Genomic DNA, 15,024 nt, shown 5'->3' with positions numbered 1-15,024 from the left:
ATATCCTTAAAGCACTTCAGCTTTTAATTCAACACTTCATTAAAATGTAATGTCAGTGCTCCAAATACTTGTACATTCAAGAACGATTGTCATCAGTAAACTAATTTATAAACTTAATCTGATTAAAACCTTTTGACTAAAAGGAATTTAAGTGCAAAACGTGGATGATGGAATGATGACTTTCTAAAAAAATAGGTCAGATTTTTAAGTTTCTGCCACAACTGCATAAAATATTTAAGACTTATAGATTATTTAAGACACACTGCTATAAATTTATAAGTTGTGCACAAAGGTTTAAAGTAAACCCGTGCCATGGTGCACACAGTAACTTGTTTCCACAGATCATAAACCGAGTCAAACTTGCATAAATAAAAGCAACACCTTTGGAACGATCAAACAGCAGACGATTAAAGCTCTAACTCGGATTAAAACCGTGATCCTGGAACACTTTCTGGATTTTTATTAGGTCTAAAAGGAATGTGTTTGTGAGAAATACTGTGAACCTGAACTAAACGCAGGAATAAAACGGAGTATTTTAAGTAAATATATCAATCATGTAATCTCAGTGCGTGGGAGGCAGGAAGTAGCAGATGCTCAACTGTCGTTGCCAAAGACGGTGTTGAGCTGCTGGGTGACTCTGATGAAAGTCGTCCTGCGGCTCAGCTCCTTCAGCTTCCCTGCGCCGACGTAGGTGCAGGTGGAGCGGACCCCCCCCAGGATGTCTCGTATCGTTTCGCTCACCGGGCCTTTGTAGAGAACTTCCACCGTCTTCCCCTCGGATGCTCTGCAAGCAGAAACACAAAGCATGAATGTTATGTCGTGAAAAATGGCTCCAGTGCGATGGACGGGTTGACAGACAGGTCAGGCAGGAGGTGCACACGAGATTCAGATGGTTTTATCACTTTGAGCAAAAATACCACAGTTATGATATTATAGTACTAAAACAAAAATTAAAGTACTACCGTTACTCCTGAAAATACATCACATCTCACTTAACAATGGTTATTTTAACGTATAATAGTATAACAGTGCTAAATAAAACATTTGTGCATACATATTTTAATTCTAATGCACAAATATAAATAAGAAGAGTAAAAAACACAAATGAACATGTTTAATAGTGACTCTGTTTAAAAACGAGTCCACTCTTTCCTGCATCCAGGACAGATTTGAAATGTTGTTGTGATGAGCAGTTTTACTGAAAATATTTTTAGTTATGTTGTAATTTAAAGTTAAGGTTGTAGCTTAAATTTAATCACAAGTATTGAGAATAAATGTAGTATGTAAATTCTATACAGCATCAGCGAAAACACAGGAGATTTGTAATAATAACACATGCACGCATAAGCGTAGACAGACTAGTCCCTCACTACTTCGCGGTTCGACTTTCGTGGACTCGCTCTTTTGCGGATTTTCAAAGTAAGATTGGACACGAGAAAAAAAACAATTGTACACGACACACAATTGCCAACTTTAATATTACTCACATGACTGGGACAGTACTGGATACTGTACAGTAAAATGTTAACAAAAAAATACTTCGGACATGCACCGCCATTTTGTAGTTTTCTCTCAATAAGCCTACACTGTCTTGCCACTCTTAAAAACTATATTTCCCAGAAGTCAACAGTGCCCTGCCCAGAAGCCCCGTTGCCCTCTGCTATGTATGAAATACTTGAAGGAAAGTTCCGATCTGATCCGAAAACATTCGGTCCTTATCCGTAGTGACTTTGTCGCCCAGCAGATGCAGAGAGCGGCAAGGTACCGTATTTTCCGACGTATAAGTCGCAGTTTTTTCATAGCTTTGCCAGTCCTGTGACTTATACACTGAAGCGACTTATATACATTTTTTTTCCATATTCATAAACAGAATTGTTTTAAATGTTCATTCTTACTGATATGAACCAGAGTAAACATTACCATTTGCAGCTGCTAGAGGCACGAGAGGGCCCTCTTTTGACAACTACCGGTAGGCAAATACCGTATTTTTTGCCGTACACGTCGCTCCGCCTGATAAGTCGCATCAGTCCATATTTATCTAATAAAGTGGAAAAATCCATAAATATCTTGCTTCGCTGTATACGTCGTATCTACTATGCGTCATCGCTGACGCGTCGCATTTGTTACGTGTCACTGCTGACAACCCGGAAATGTGGGTGTGCCAAAAATGGAGGGCTGCCGAATGGCAGCTGCAGGAGCGTGTACGGGAGGACTTTAACAAGAATTTAACAAGCTTAACACTTAAAAATAATTATTTGTTTGCTCAAAATTATATTAAATGTGTGTATCAATCTAACATTTGCTTAATAAATGCACTTTAATGGTCAAATTAGCTGCATTTCGCAGGAGCCGTGCAGATGGATTGACGGTCAGTCCAAGCAGGGAGCAGAACCAAGGTGGGGAAGCCATGGCAGGACTCTGCTTCTATCAAGTGGCTGAAAGTGGTACTGCCCAAAATATTTTTTCAGTCAGACAAAAAACGGTCATATCTCAACCAAAAAATGGCTTCTAAATATGGGGAAAAAAATCCATAAATATGTCACTTCGGCCTATAAGTCGCAGGGCATGTAAATTATGCAAAAAACTGAGATTTATAGGCTGAAAAATACAGTATGTTGTTCCTGTACTGCTACCCGTGCTGCACCCCCACCCCAAACCAAACGTTGACCATTAAAGTGCATTTATTAAGGAAAAGTTCAACTGAGACACACCTTTGCTGTAATGTCGAAAACAAAAAATTGTTTTTAAGTGTTATTCTTGTTAAATTTCGAGGAACTACAACAGTAAGTCCTGTGCGCGCTCCCGCAGCCGCCAATTGATTTTTGGCATGACATGGGGTCAGTGGTGACGCATAATAAATGCGACGGATCAACGGTGAAGCATAATAAACGCAAGAAGCGACTTATATATGTTTTTTTTTCCTCTCCATGATGCTTTTTCTGACTGATGCGACTTATACGCCGGAAAATACGGTACCCAACAGGAACCGGACTAGAACCGGAGCTCCAGACTCATTGGTCAATCTGAGAGCTGCTTATTGGCCCACGAGGACTTCCAAGTGGGGAAGCACCACCTGGATGTCCGGCGTTCTCTCCAGAGCCCAATGGGATGTTTTTCTTTTGGATTTGGGCTAGATCGGTATTACACAGGCCAGCCGAAGGTCTGGCTCCCTCCAAAAGCATTTCAGTGCTCAAGGGCTGCAGAGAGCCGACCAGAACAGAAGCAGAACTGGCAGGGTAGGTCTACCGGACCAGAACTGAGCTGGACTGGAACAGAGCTGCTGGTCTGCAGAGCTGGTGAATAAAATGTTTACTGTACAGTACATACACGTATGTTGTTAAAATGATGTAGGTTTAAGAGTTTAGAACATCACATGAGTGTGAGAAGGGTTTATAAAACCTAAAAATATATATTAATACTAAAATAAATACAACGTCCCTACTTCATGTTCACTTATTGCACATGGCGCACATGAAAGGGGGGGGGGGGGGGGGGGGGTGTTCCGGTGGTGGTGGGGGCAAGGTCTGGAACGTAACCCCTGCAATAAACAAGGGACTTAGTTTATGTAAAATTCTAAAAAAAAGTTGTCCCCGTACATTCATTGTTCGGCTCTTTGTAAAGTACAAGTAAAGATAAATTAATGTTAGTAGAAGAGGAAATGGGCTGCTAGGCATACCATGTGACTGGGAAAAAACTAAAATCAAACAAACAAACCAAGTCCAACAAGCAAGTACTGTAATTTCTGGACTATACGCCGCTACTTTTTTCACAGGCTTGGAACCCCGTGGCTTACACAACGCTGCGGCTAATTTATAGATTTTTGTTTTTTTTGACGGGCTAATGAGCTTCCTGCCCCTAAAACATTTAGCCTTGTCACACCCCGGCACTCACATAGCTGCCCAATACACACCACTCCTGGGGGGGTGGGTCCTCGTGACTCAATGAGACTACATGTATAAATAAAGGTAAAAATAAATCTGACCGATTAAATGACCAAACAGGTCACAGTGGACCAATGAAACGAGGAGTGGAGAAGAGAACGAGGAGGGGGGACTTGTGCCCCTCCCTGGGAGCACAACAAATTATTCACAGCCACTCGATATCAGTGTGAATCGTGTATTAACGTGACACTCGAAGCTCGGTGGGAGGCCTGGATGACTGGTGGCGAGAAATCATTTAGCAAAATTGGCGGAATGTAAAGAGCAACTTCTGCTCCAGTGGATGCTGACAGAGGAGCATTTAAAAACATCCTCTGCAGGAGGAAGATGAAGATGGCTATCAATGACTTCCTGGTAGGTTACTGTATTTTATTTTTTTTAACCAGCCGTGTTACCGGCACTATTCAGAAAAAAATAAAATAATTAATGTACATATTTGTGTATGTTACCGGTATGTATTTAATCAAATCAATGGACACCTGCAGCTTATACACAAGTGTGGCCTATATATGTACAACATTATTATTGTTTCAATGTACTGGGTGCGCTCAATAGTCCAGAAATTACTGCAGTTTATTTAAATCACAGGAAGTGTATGTTGGGTTTTGACCCTGTGACTTTTTAAAACGCTGGTACACCCTAAAACTGGTAATCAAACTACATGTGTGACGTTTGCAGATGACAATGTGATCTGTAGTGAAAGTGGGGTAGAGGTAGAGACATGCTGTGGAGAAGAGGAATGAAAGCCAGTAGAAGTAAGACAGGATCCGTGTGTCAATAGGAGGGAGACGGGTGTAACTGTGAAGCTGTCAGGAGCAGAGGTACTGAAGGTAGAGAAATTAGGACAAAAAGTTTTCATTGGAAGTGAAAAAAAAAAAATGGACAGCAGATTGACAGCTCGGACTGAGGTAAGCTGGAGACAAAAGTTAGAGGCTGAGATGGTTTTGATATGAGCAGAGGAATAGTTGATATGTTGGACAAAGGATGTTGAATATGGAGCTAACAGGGTGGAGAAAAATAGACCACAGTGGAGGATCATGGATGTAGTGAGGGAGGACCTTCAGAGTGCAGTTGTCACGTGTGTTAGGGATAGGGTGAGCCTCCTAACATGAACAAGTGAAAGCAACAAAGAAGAAGAAAACAGAGGCGGACCTGTATTCAGCTACGCCTCCTGCATGCTTTTTCATCGCCGTGTCGGAGCTCATTCCATAAAACAGCTTGTACTTTGTCCCGTTTTTCTCGATGACCTCCCCGCTGCTCTCCGAGTGGCCGGCCAGCATCCCACCCAGCATCACAAAGTCCGCTCCGGCACCTGGGAGTCGCACAGGAAGTAGTGACAGTCTTTTTAAAAATTAATCCCGAAAGTGATTAGAATTCAGATGGATTATGGGAATACTAAAAACTCACCAAATGCTTTTGAGACGTCTCCTGGACAGGTACATCCCCCATCCTGTGGGATAAAAGTCGAGAGAAGAAAACAAACCACAATGCTGTAAGTCTAACCAAATAAAGGTCAACGACCTCTAACCAATTAAAATCTTCTAAAAACGACTCGGCATGTGTAGAAGTTCTATATTGCATAGTTCTATAGTGAGTACAGAAGTTCTGTACTGTCTGTGCTGGTTTAGGAGACTCACAGAGATAATGTGGCCGCCCAAGCCGTGGGCTGCGTCCGCACACTCGATGACAGCGCTGAGCTGAGGGTAACCAACCCCAGTCTTCTTGCGGGTCGTGCACACAGAGCCTGAAGGGAAGAGACACCAGAAGAGACAAGGGATGAGTCTGAAAATCTGCAGGCAAACAGTCAACAGCAGCTGAAAGCATCACCTGGAGACTGATTCATCTTCCTCGTGTAATAAATGGCCATGGGATACCCAGGAACATTCAGTGGTTGAGACATTTGGGCCCACTCCACTTTACATCATTGCTTCAGCTCATTGAAGCAGACATTTGTTTCTGCACAGCTCTATTCAGGTCCCGGCGCAGCGTCTCCATCAGGCTGAGGTCTGGACTTGGACTGGACGGTTGCAGCACGTTGATTCTTTTCTTTTTCAGTCGTTCTGTTGAAGACTTTCTGCCGTGCTTAGGATCATTGTCCTGTTGCATGACCTAGTGTGATCCGAGCTTCAGCTGATGGACAGACGTCCTCAAGTTTGACTCGAGAATCAGTGTTTCCCCTAGATAACTTCCCATGGCGGGGCGCTCCTCTCACCCATGATTTTTGTCTGTTTATACAGAGTGTTTTTTTATTTTTGGGGTGGGGTGGGTGGTAAATGGACTGTACTTGGAGAAAGTCCAAAGGCGATATGCCTTTCTATCCTTTGAAGATACTACAAGCTGAGATGAAGAGGATGCTGAGGGTTGTCTATAATGTTCTTCATTTTATGAAGAATCCTTCTTTGTACAATCATCTCCAGAGGTTCTAGAGGAGTCCCCAGAACTGAGCCAGTCTTCTTTATGAGCTTGTTGATCTTTTTTAAGTCACTTGCTCTGGTGCTGCTACCCCAGCAGATGATGGCAGAAGAGACAGCACTCTCTACAACAGACTTATAGAAGATATGCAGCATCTTGCTGCAAACACTGAATGACTTCAGCTTCCTCAAGAAGTACAGTCTGCTCTGTTCCTTCTTGTAGACGCTTCACTGTTGCATTTCCAGTCCAGTCTGTTGTCCAGGTGAACTCCAAGGTATTTATACTTCACCACCTCCACTTCTTCTCCCATGATGGAAACAGAGTTGGACCTGTTCCTGTTTCTCCTGAAATCTACAATCATCTCCTTTGTTTTGTTCACATTCATGATGAGATAGTTGTTTCCACACCATGCCACAAAGCGGTCCACCAGTTCCCTGTCCTCAGCTTCTTGTCCATCTCTGATACACCCGACCACTGAAGAGTCATCTGAATATTTCTGCAGATTACAGGAGTCTGTTTTGTACTAGAAATCTGAGGTGTACAGAGTGAAAAGGAATGGTGAGAGTACAGTCCCCTGTGGTGCTCCTGAGCTACCGACCACCTGGTTGGACACACAACCCTTCAGTCTCACAAACTGTGGTCTGTTTGTCAGGTAGTCTTTGATCCAGGTGATTGTTGAGGCCTTCACCTGAGTCTTCTGAAGTTTCTGACAAAGCAAATCAGGCTGGATTGTGTTAAATGCACTGGAGAAATCAAAGAACATGACTCTCACAGTGTGGTCTGCCTTTTCTAGATGACAGTGAGTTTGCTGAAGCAGGTGTATGATGGCATCTTCAACTCCAAGTCCATGCTAATAAGCAAACTGCAGTGGGTCCTGATATGTGCTTGTTTGTCTAGTCAGGTGGGTCAACAGAAGTCTCTCTAGGACCTTCATGATGTGGGATGTCAGGGCAGCAGGTCTATAGTCATTGAGGACTGACGGTCTCCTTTGGCCTCCTTTGTTCAATGGACATTGTTCAGAACTTTGTAAACAAAAGTTGTGCTGCCATTTTGTTTTTGGAGAAAAACAGGCTTGTTCCATGCAACCTTTAACCAAACTTGTCTAACTGTCGTGTCATGAATTTAACCTTCTAAATGAGGCCTTTAGGAGAAGCATGGAGCACTAAGACATTTGCACTTTGTCTGAGCATTGCATGGTCTGACCTTGGGGTGAGTTTGCTGTAATGTGTACTCCTGGGAAGCTGTCTTAAATGATTTTCTACTTGTAATTATTTTTTCTCACAATAATTTGATTTAAATGAAGTTTCATACATTCCAGATGTTCCTAGATAATAATTTTAAAAACCACATCAAGTTAATGTGCTAGTGTAGACAAGACAAGTATATAATCTACGAAATAAATGACTCAGTATTGTGGGAATGTTATGAGCAAGATCCCTGGAATGAGGTAAAATCATGAGGCTGTGATCACCTGGTCCGATGCCCACTTTGATGATGTCAGCACCAGCGAGGATCAGCTCTTCCACCATTTCTCCTGTCACCACGTTTCCTGCCTGAGCAACAGAAAACAGTGTTTTTATTTATTTCCAGTCCTTGTTTTGTTTTAGTCCACGACGCTTTGATTTGCGTGCCTTTCCAGATCTTCATTCACTGACCATTATAGTGTGGGACGGAAACTTCTGCCGCACGTCTTTGACAAAGTGAACAAAGTGTTCGGAGTAGCCGTTGGCCACGTCGACGCAGACGTACTTGAGCTGCGGCACCGTCTCCAGGACAGCTGATAGCTTCTCAAAGTCTCCGTTTCCGGTCCCCGTGCTGACGGCTACACTCTGGTGAGCGAAACGCAGAAGAGGGAGTCCACTATCGTAAAACCAAAGAGGCTAAACTGTTAAAAAGGTGAAACTGGATAATAAGTTGAAGTACCTCCAGGCATTCAGGATGCTTTGTTGCAAACTCCAACCAATCATCTATGGAGTAATGTTTGTGGACTGCAGTGAAGAGAGTAAACTGGTAGAAAGGACAAAACAACACAACATTGTCTTATCTATGCAGTAACAGTTACCAGCTCCATAAAAGATGGAAGCATTTGTTAAATGAAATCTGATTCAATCATTTTCACTCTAAAACCTTACATGTGATGATGTGTGTAAAATGAAAAACAGATATAATCTAGACAAACTGCAGCATTTCCTGCAAAAAATAAGTGAATGCTTATTGCTGAAGAACCTGCTGAAAAACAGCCGAAATTAGCTAAAAACATGCTGAAATGTAGCTGAAATGGGAGAAAATGTCTAAGTTAGCAGAAGAAAGCAGTATAAACACATATTTGCTAAATTAGGCTTAAATAATAAGGAAAAAAAGCACAAAAATTAGGAAATTAGCTAAAAAAAAGCTGAAATTACAAAAAAAGAGAGATGAAAAGTAGCTGAAAAGGTAGAAAGAAGCTTAAACTACAAGAAGGAAGTGGAAGGAACTGAAATGAGCTAAAACAATTTGGAATTAGCTGAAAAAGCTGCATTTAACACCAAAACAGCTAAATAGCAGCTGAAATAGCAGGAAAGGCTGAAACTAGAAGTAAACTGAAAGGAAAATAACAAGATGAAATTAGCAGAAAGAAGTTAATTAGGTTCAAAGTAGCAGAAATTAGCACAAAAAATAGAACTTATATGAAAACAGTAGAAATTAGCTAAAAAAATGCTAAAAACAAAACAAAAAAAAGTTAACTGAAAATGTAGAACAAGCTTAAGTAGAAGCAGAAAGAATGTGTTTGTCCAATTAGCTGAAAGAAGAAGAAATGAGCACAAAAACGTGGAAATTATCAGAAAAAAGTTGAAATTCATAAAAATAAAAAAACCACACACACACAAACACAAAAAAAAGTTTAAAAGGCAGAAAAGAAGCTGAAATTACCAGAAGGAATTTGAGAGAGCACAATTGTGCACAATTAGGCTGAAAGAAGCAGAAATGAGTACAGAAAAGTGGAAATGATCTTAAAACACAGAAATTAGTATAAAAAACTGAAAAGTAGCTAAAAAGGCAGAAAGAAGCTTAATTCAATTCAACCTTTCTTTAAACAGGTTAGTCTCATTGAGCTTAAATTAGCAGAAGGAAGCACATTTTAATCAGGCTGGAAAAAGCTGGAATGAGTGCAAAAAATGTGGACTGAGCTGAAAAAGCTAAAATTAGCATAAAAACAGCAATACAGTAGATGGTATAGCAGAAAAAGCTGAAACTAGCAGAAATAAGCTGAAAGGAACATAAGCTGAAATTAGCAGAAAGAAGTTAGAAGAATCACACAAATGTTTTAGTTAGCACAAAGAAGCTGAAAGCAGCACAAAACAGTTGAAAAAACAGCTGAAAGTAGCTGAAAAAAGATTAAATTTGGAGAAGGAAGCTGAAAGAAGCTGAAGCAGAACAAAATGTGAAAGGAGCAGAAAAAGGTTTTAAACAGATCTAAAGATTTGAAGGATGGAAAATGAGCTCAATGCATTTTCTATGAAAAAAAAATGACAGAAAAGGCTAAAATATTTCAAAAAGCTAAAGTTGCACCAATACCAAAAGTCATAGCAGGATTGTCCTGAAAGAGCTGAACGTTTTGATTTATGATTGATTGAAATAGCTCAAAAATTGTGGCAGGAGAAAAGATGCAGAAAAACGTACAGAAGAGAAATGGATCACAATAGTGTGAACGCTTCATAAACGTTCACACTATTATAAGCGTTTCTACCTGGTGCAGAGCCAGAGCCATCTCAAAGGTCCCCACAGTGTCCATGTTGGCAGCAATGATGGGAATGCCTCTATAGCTGCCCTTTGAGTTCCTGAAGGTGAAGCTCCTCATCAGGTCCACCTGAGGAAGACAACCACGACAAGACCATAGTGTTTACTGATTTGTTCCATCGGAATTAATACATTTATTGTCACAATACAAGTAAAACATCTTTTAAAGTGAAGTTCTGTGGAAAGATTATACACATTTAATATCTTACCTGTTGTAGATGGCTGTTTGAATGACCTCAGCTTGGAAAGAGTTTAATTCTGACTAGATTGACAAGCTAACAGCTAATTTGGGAGATTAGCCGTTTTAGAACAACTCTGATCTAAAAGAAGTCACAGCAGTTCATGGAACATTATACCATAAACCTTTTCCACTGCTCTCAGTGTTGCATTACACAGTTATTCCTGATGCCCTCAACAAGTTCTATGCACGTTTTTGAAGACCCGAACAGACCACCCAGCACCAGACTCACCTCACCACCGGATGAAGAGCATCTCAGCGTGACCTCAGCCGAAGTAAGGAGTACCTTCAGGAGGATTAATCCGCACAAGGCAACCGGCCAGACAACATCCCCGGAAAAGTGTTGAAGGAATGTGCCGATCAGCTCTGTGAAGTGCTGGCAGACATCTTTAACACCTCACTTACCCTGGAGACAGTTCCCACCTGCCTGAAGACTGCCACCATCATCCCAGTCCCAAAGAGCTCTACAGTGACTGGTTTGAATGACTATCGGCCAGTGGCCCTCACCCCGATAGTCGCTAAATGCTTCGAAAAACTGGTCATGACTCACATCAAAACAACCATCAACATCAACGAGGACCCTCATCAGTACGCATAACGTGAGAACCGATCAATGGAGGATGCCATCTCCTCTGTGGTCCACACTGCACTCAACCACCTGGAACAGAAAAACTCTTACGTCTGTATGCTCTTTGTGGACTTCACATCCGCCTTCAACACCATGATCCCCCAAACCCTGATGGACAAACTATCCACACTAGGACTAAGCCCCTCCATCTGCAACTGGGTACTAGACTTTTTAACAAACAGACCACAGTTAGTGAGGATCCACAACTTATCCTCCTCCACCATAACCCTCAGCACTGGCTCTCCTCAGGGATGTGTGTTGAGCCCCCTCCTGTTTACTCTGCTCACGTATGATTGTGCACCTACTCGTCCAGGCTGTCACATTGTAAAGTTTGCAGATGATACAGCGGTGGTGGGATGCATCACAAACAATGATGAGTCCAGCTACAGGCAAGAGGTGGAACACCTGGAGAGCTGGTGCAAAGAGAATAACTTTCACATCAATGTGAAGAAGACAAAGGAGATGATTGTGGACTTCAGAAGGAACAAACACACCTACACTCCTTTGAACACAAGAGGATCTGCGGTGGAAGTGGTCTCCAGCTACAAGTACTTGGGCGTACACATGAATGACAACATCAGCTGGAGTAACAACACCACCAGCCTTATCAAGAAAGCTCATCAGAGACTCTACTTCCTCAGACGGCTGAGATGAGCTGGACTGGGAAGCTCAGTCTTCACCTCCTTCTACAGGTGTGCAGTGGAGAGCATCCTGTGCTCCAGCATCAACGTGTGGCATGGAGGCTGCACAGCTGCAGAAAGAAAAGCTTTGCAGAGAGTGGTGAAGGCTGCACAGAAGACTGTTGGAGTCAGCCTCCCCACCATCACAGACATCTACACCTCAAGATGCAGGAAGAGGGCCACCTGCATCATGAAGGACCCCACTCACCCAGCACACACACTTTTTGCCCCGCTCCCCTCAGGAAGGAGGTTGAGGAGCATTAAGTGTAGAACTGAGTAGACTGAGGAACAGCTTCTACCCTGAGGCTGTTAGACTCATGAATCTCTAACTAGAATAATCACTGTGAAAAACCATATCATGTTGCTGCTGATCTGTTTCATGTTGCTGCTGATCTGTTTCAATGTTGATGTGTTCATGCGTGCTCATCTGCTCACACAGACTCATGTTCGTGCTGCTGTTCTATGTAATGTTCTTATGCTACTAATGCTTAGTGTATATTTAGCTGATGTTTTTCTTAGTTCATATCTTAGATCTTATTACTGTTTTTCTTTTGCATTTTATTGTTGGGTGTAACTGGGACCTTGTGTACATAATCTCATTCCACCACATGTACCACATGTGGTGGAATGACAATAAAGAATCTCTGACTTATTCCAGCAGGAACATTATGCAGGAGGTGTCTCAGGCAGTACAATGCTGCAACTAGCTGCTGTTGCTTTTACTACTACTTTCACATTTTGATCCGGCTAAGCTTCTTTCAGCTTCCTTGTGCAAAATTTAAAACAAAAAATTAGATACTTTCAGCTGTTTTTTTTTAACAGTTTCCTTTCAGCTTTATTCTGCTAAGTCCAACATTTTTATGCTTCTTGTAACTTATTTCTGCTAATTCCATTTTGTTATGCTCATTTCAGCTGATTTCTGCTAAATTCAGCTATTTCTGGTATTTCAGCTACTATTTGGCTGTTTTTATGCTAAATTCAGCTAATTCTAAATTTTTTGCAATCAATTCAACTTTTTTCAGCCTAATTCAGCAAAATCATGCTCTACCCACTTCCTTCTACTAATTTAGGCTTCTTTCTGCTTGTTTTAGCTACTATTCAGCTGTTTTTGGCAAATGTCAGCTTTTTGCAGATAATTTCAACTTTAGTGTGCTAATTTCTGCCTCTTTCAGCCTTAGTGGGAACAATTAAGCTCATTTCCTTTTGGAAATTTAAGCTTCTTTCTAGATTTCTTTAGCTACTATTCAACTGTTTTGGGGAAATTTCCGCTTTTTTAAGCTAATTTCCACCTCTGCTTTCTTCTGCCAACTTAGGCTTGTTCTTCTTTTTCAGCTACATTTCAGCAAGTTTTTAGCTAATTTCAGCTGTTTTTCAGCAGGTTCTTCAGCAATAAGCATTTACACTGAATTTTCGCAGGAAATGCAAATTTTCTAGTTGTATTTGCAGGTGAAAGTTTCTAAAATACAACTCACATGAACCACAGTGAAATCTTAGAGGTTGGAGTAGTTTTAAGATGGGACCAATCCACTTGGGTCTTGCTACGCTAGGACTAGCCGTTAGCTCGTCAGTTCAGTCAGGATAAAACTCTGCTTTTTTTAAACTAAGTTTGTTCATATATTAATAATTTATAACTTTCCACTAAAACCCACTTTAAAATATGTAAACTATCTATATAACTACAACTCTATAGATATATATATACGATAACTACTACGGTACATATAAATAAATAAACTATCTCTCCGATTCAAAAAGTAAACAAACTGAATAAAATTAAAGACAACATAAAGTGAAATCTTGTTTTATGTTTTGTAATAAAAAGGTAAAAAACTCACTCACAGTGAGATCTGGTTTGTACAAACTCAAACTGGTGGAATCTAAACAGTCTTGGGAACATCTGGAACAGTAACGTGTTGATCAGTGATGGATGTTTTACTGATGAGACCTTTCAGCTTGAATCATTGCCACAGTTGGTGATTTTTTTATGAAGAAATGTTATATTTGGCTGCCACCAAAGGTGAAGTGGCGATAATGTTTGTGTTTGTGTCTGTCTGTTAGCACAATATCTCATGAACCACGGGAATGATATTAATGAAAGTCTCAGAAAGTAAATCTACACTTGATTAACTTTTGGAGTCAATACCCTTAAAGATGGTCGCCACAGATAAGTGACCTCACCAAACAACAACGGCTGCAACTCAGACAATTTTACAGATATTGAGCTAAAAATGGGTGTGGTAGTAGCCGAGAGTCATCCTCAACACAAAGTCTGAGCGATAACAGATCCTGCGCATGAGATTGTGCATTTCTTCAAAGAACCTTTAATTTAGTATTGAATTTGAGATCATTTTAGTTATCACAAGAAAAGAAGCTGTTCTAATGTACTGATTTCATTCTGCTGTACAGTAATCTCCAAACGTCTCAATGTTTGATTAACTGAAAGAAAAAAAACATCTTATTAATCTTTAACTAAGCAGTTGTCCTCGTGTGCCTCCACTGTAACAAACAGTTTGAAGCTTTAACGCATGGATACAGGTGTGCGTGTTTCCGTCCCATGTATAAAAACTCTGTGAAATGAAAACTTCTGCACATCTGGTTCATACAGCTGGATGACCCACCTCACTCCTGGACTTGAGCGTGCTCCTCTTTGGTCGAAGAAGCACATCCTTGAAGTCCAGCTTGATGTCGTTCTCAATGCGAGGCATTTTGGGAAAACAGGATGTAACAGAAAAATAACCAGAGTGGCCTGAAGCAGCTGTTCCCTGAAGGAGGCTCTGGAAGAGACAGAGGTCAGAGGTCAGGTCAAGATGGTTGCTTACACATTTCTTCTCTGACAATTTCCCTTGGTAAAATGTACACAGACCTAAATCTAACCGCAGTTTTATCATGTAAAATGTGAGTTTGAAATAATCCCAAAGAGCAGAGAAAAATTCAATACCAATAAACAAACAATAAATAAACATACACGTTAAAATCTAACTAGCTTGAATTACACGTCATTAGCAGCGTTCCTCCTTCAGACCTGGTCAAAATTCAAGGTTAAATTAGAGTAACACTTAATTCTACTTTATTGAGGCTAAAATACGCGTATATAAACATAAGCTAACGTTCACACAACAAACGACAAGGCATTTACCGTAAGAAAAGAAAAGTACGATGGGTAAAACGCGCAATGCTTCCTCCACTTCCTTTTCCTCTATGCGCGGGACGTTTTAGGACGGCGGACACCAACTGACAGACAGCTTGTAGTCTTTTCAGAACGTCAGCTCAAAGGCGACAAGCACAAAAAAACTACAAAACACGAGCTTCGCTTTACGTTACGTCGCGCAGATGTCATAAAGTTTATTTGAG

The 15,024-nt window shown here is 41.0% G+C and overlaps 1 protein-coding gene across 1 annotated transcript; it reads right to left on the bottom strand.

Annotated features, from left to right (window-relative positions):
* Positions 1–349: 349 nt before the first annotated feature.
* Positions 350–14,877, bottom strand: gmpr2 (guanosine monophosphate reductase 2). The gene is made up of 10 exons (XM_037683222.1): positions 14,810–14,877; positions 14,292–14,447; positions 10,078–10,197; positions 8,274–8,357; positions 8,006–8,179; positions 7,822–7,903; positions 5,576–5,682; positions 5,346–5,388; positions 5,091–5,250; positions 350–784 (listed from the first exon to the last, which is right to left on the bottom strand). The coding sequence occupies exons 2-10, from the start codon at positions 14,376–14,378 to the stop codon at positions 595–597; spliced, it is 1,047 nt and encodes a 348-aa protein (XP_037539150.1). The 5' UTR covers positions 14,379–14,447; positions 14,810–14,877; the 3' UTR covers positions 350–594.
* Positions 14,878–15,024: the final 147 nt, after the last annotated feature.

Source organism: Nematolebias whitei, chromosome 1 (assembly GCF_014905685.2).
Source record: "Nematolebias whitei isolate Nwh7 chromosome 1, NemWhi1, whole genome shotgun sequence".
NCBI classification, from domain to species: domain Eukaryota; kingdom Metazoa; phylum Chordata; class Actinopteri; order Cyprinodontiformes; family Rivulidae; genus Nematolebias; species Nematolebias whitei.
This window is presented reverse-complemented; position numbering and strand designations above follow the sequence as displayed.